This window comes from Oryza glaberrima, chromosome 1 (genome assembly GCF_000147395.1).
Source record: "Oryza glaberrima chromosome 1, OglaRS2, whole genome shotgun sequence".
NCBI classification, from domain to species: domain Eukaryota; kingdom Viridiplantae; phylum Streptophyta; class Magnoliopsida; order Poales; family Poaceae; genus Oryza; species Oryza glaberrima.
Window position 1 is genome coordinate 37138598 of NC_068326.1, and position 3740 is coordinate 37142337.

The 3740-nt window shown below is 47.3% G+C and overlaps 1 protein-coding gene across 1 annotated transcript; it reads left to right on the top strand.

Annotated features, from left to right (window-relative positions):
* Positions 1-1844: 1844 nt before the first annotated feature.
* On the top strand, positions 1845-3740 carry LOC127752548 (transcription factor TCP20-like). The gene is made up of 2 exons (XM_052277961.1): positions 1845-3382; positions 3484-3740. The coding sequence occupies exon 1, from the start codon at positions 2119-2121 to the stop codon at positions 3079-3081; it is 963 nt and encodes a 320-aa protein (XP_052133921.1). The 5' UTR covers positions 1845-2118; the 3' UTR covers positions 3082-3382; positions 3484-3740.

Below are 3740 nucleotides of genomic sequence, written 5' to 3' on the forward strand. Positions count from 1 at the left end.
AACGAAGGCATAGCAAAATACGAGCTTTTATCTAACCATCTGATGATCGGATCATCGGAATAGCAGACCGCAATTGCGGTATGTTGATTTTAGAGAAAGTAATGTCTCCATTGTAATGCTTTGTTCAGCCATGGAGAAAATGTTTAAAGCAACGCAACAATCAAAACATAAATTTTCTGAGGAATTCAAATTGTTAGTCTCTTATTGTCTACGACAACAACGACCAAAATTTGAATTTTAAAATTAAAGTTTAGAGTTGATTACGAGGTTTTCTCATTGCGATTTATTTGCCAGTGTTTTTAGCACAAATATCTCTTTTGTCTTTATTTATTTATTTTCTACAGCTTATGAGTCGTAACTCAACCGATCATAACCATATTACTTACACTATCTTTCATTATTTTCATGATATTTTTATTAGAGCAATAATAAGCATTGGATGCCTGGTTGCATCTGCGAGTGCAAGTTCGTAGTACCGGCAGCAATTCTGATCCAAAGCTGTTTGTGTTTGAATTGAGGCAGGGAGGTGCTACAGTAGAAGTTACTCCCTTCTCACAATTGCGGGTACGTGTCCAACGTGTTTGTTCGTCTATTTTATTTTTTAAAAAAATAAAAAAGGTTAAAAATAGTGATGCATAAATTATTATTCATATTTTATCATCTGGTAACAACAAAAATATTAATCATAATTTTTTGTAAGATAAATATAGATACAAAAAGCTACAATTATTCTTAAAATGAGACGGAGTGAATAGTACGCGGCAGGGCAGTTCGGCCGGCAGACAGCCGCACACACAAAGTCAAGAACGACATGAAAAATTACACACAGTCCTCATCCCCCAATATGAGGGACAATTTCCCATGCATATGTGCTATGTCCACCCTTCACCATGCACCCCCAGCGGTATTTTATATCGCCGAATGGGTCGCGGAGTATTTTCTTTTTCTTGTTTTGGTAAACACATGTCGAGTGATTTTCTTATGCGAAATTTCCGCAAAGTTGTCTATAAACATACGTCGGTTTTAACTAAAAAAAGTGAGTGCTCACAGGCTTGTTCACTAGCATCTGAAATGCTACTACGAACCAAGGCTGAAAACAAGTTGGTGTTTTTCAATCATGTACATTCATGATAAGATCACATGACGTATACTAGTTTAAATTTAAAAATAAAAATAGTTTTGTGTGCCCATCCCAAGTGGACGTAAGAAAATACCCCTCTCTCCTCCGTTGGTGGCTGACAACTTTCTTCCCCTCTTTTCATTTTTTTTCTTTTCCACTCTCCCCCAAGTGAGTTCTACCAACCACAAGTAAGTAAACTCCAAAGCTAGTAGACAGTAAATTTTAAAAAGGCAGGTAAAAAAAAGAAAGCACACACACTCTCTCTTAAGCATCACTTCAGAGGTTTTAACAGCTTGGTTAGAAAAGGATATCCCAAGCCCTAATCACCATGTTAAAGCCATCCCATCCTAAAATTTTTCACCATATCACATCGATCGTTTGGACGCCTGCATATAGTATTAAATTTAGGCTAAAAGAATAATTAATTACACAGATGAAGACTACTTTACGAGACGAATCTTTTAAGACTAACTGCTCTATGATTTAATAATGTGGTGCTACAGAAAACATTTCCTAATAACGGATTAATCAGGCTTAATAAATTCGTCTCGCTGTTTACTGACGGATTCTGTAATTAATTTTTTTATCAGTGCCCAGACATTCCATGTGATACCCTATATAATACCCGATGTGACACGATAAAATTTTACGACGTGAATCTAAACACCCTAGTTAAGAGAGAGAACAGAGATAAGAAAAAAAGAAGAGAGAAAGTCCAAATAGGAGAGAGTAAATCTAGAAAGTGGGTGTGGTATCTTTCCCAAGATTTTCTTATTCTTCTTCTTCTCCTTCTCTCCTCCTCTTCTTGCATCTCCTCACCTTCTCCTCTCCTCTCCTCTTCTTCTCCATCACCATCCACCCATCCAACTGGTCCAACTCCTCCAATCGTTTGCTTCTTCTTCTTCCTCTTCTCGCTGTTCTTGGTGGAGGAGGAGATTAGGGTTTGATTAGGGTAGATAGAGAGAGAGGGGTTGGGTTTGGTTGGTGTTTGTGTGGAGATGGACCCCAAATTCCCCCCACCCCCACCGCTAAACAAAACGGAGCCCACCACCACCACCACCACCAACCAGCAGCATCACCACGATGAGCAGCAGCAGCAGCATCGCCTCCAGATTCAAGTTCATCCTCAGCAGCAGGAGCAGCAGGATGGAGGTGGAGGAGGAGGGAAGGATCAGCAGCAGCAGCAGCAGATGCAGGTGGTGGTTGCGGCGGCGGCGGGGGAGAGGAGGATGCAGGGGCTAGGGCCGAAGCGGAGCTCGAACAAGGACCGCCACACCAAGGTGGACGGGCGGGGGCGGCGGATCCGGATGCCGGCGCTGTGCGCCGCCCGGATCTTCCAGCTCACGCGGGAGCTCGGCCACAAGTCCGACGGCGAGACCGTCCAGTGGCTGCTCCAGCAGGCGGAGCCGGCCATCGTCGCCGCCACGGGGACCGGGACCATCCCGGCGTCCGCGCTCGCCTCCGTCGCCCCCTCCCTCCCTTCCCCCAACTCCGCCCTCTCCAGGTCGCACCACCACCACCACCACATGTGGGCGGCAGCGCCGCCCACGGCGCCCGCCGGGTTCGCCGGTGCAGGGTTCTCCGGCGCCGACTCCGGGGTGATCGGCGGGATCATGCAGCGGATGGGGATCCCCGCCGGGATCGAGCTCCAGGGCGGGGGAGCGGGGGGGTTGGGGGGTGGGGGTGGCGGCGGCGGCGGCCACATCGGGTTCGCGCCCATGTTCGCCGGCCACGCGGCGGCGGCGGCGGCCATGCCGGGGCTAGAGCTAGGGCTCTCGCAGGACGGCCACATCGGCGTGCTCGCCGCGCAGTCGCTCAGCCAGTTCTACCACCAGGTCGGCGCCGCCGGTCAGCTGCAGCACCAGCACCAGCATCACCATCAGCAGCAGCAGCAGCAGCAGCAGGAGGACGGGGAGGACGACCGCGACGACGGCGAGTCCGATGAGGAGTCCGGGCAGTAGTAGCCGCGCCGCCTGAATTTGTTCATCCACGCGTGTCTCGCGTCGTCTCTTCGGAGGAGAAAAGAGAATTCTAGGAAGGACATGCAGCTAATGGAGGGGGGAATGGAATGCTTTTGTTACTGTTGGGTTGTTCTTCATGGGGGTTTTTATGTCTGATTTTTTTTTCCTCGTGTGGTGTCGAAGCTCGAAAGAGGCTACTACTTTGCTCCGGCGACTTGTTGGGATGGATCATGATCATCTTCAGTTGTTACTCCTGCTGCTCCATGGATGGTTGCCAGTTTATCCCCCTCCAAGTGTTTAGGTGAAAGCTCAATATTTCGCACTCGACAGTCAACACATGACATGATCTTCGAAAGGTTGCTTGATGAGCTTATGTACCTGTGTTTGTGTTCATTTTTGCAGGTTTATAATAGCCGAGAGCTGGATGGACTGGATCATCGCTGTCGAGTGAGTGCCTTATTTGTTATTGCAGGTCGTTGTGTAGATATTCAGGTATTTTTGCAGTTAGAGAGGTCTTCTTTTTTTCCTTTTTACGAGAGTGATGATCCGCTTATGTGCGACAAATACGATGTCCGTCAAACTGATCCTCACCCACGGGCTGTTTCTGCAACGCAAATATGATGCATATACATTTTTAGAGGCCTGATTTTATATGCTTA

Excerpts from the sequence above, each read along its gene's own strand:
- LOC127752548 (XM_052277961.1), top strand. The coding sequence starts at position 2,119 with ATGGACCCCAAATTCCCCCCACCCCCACCGCTAAACAAAACGGAGCCC.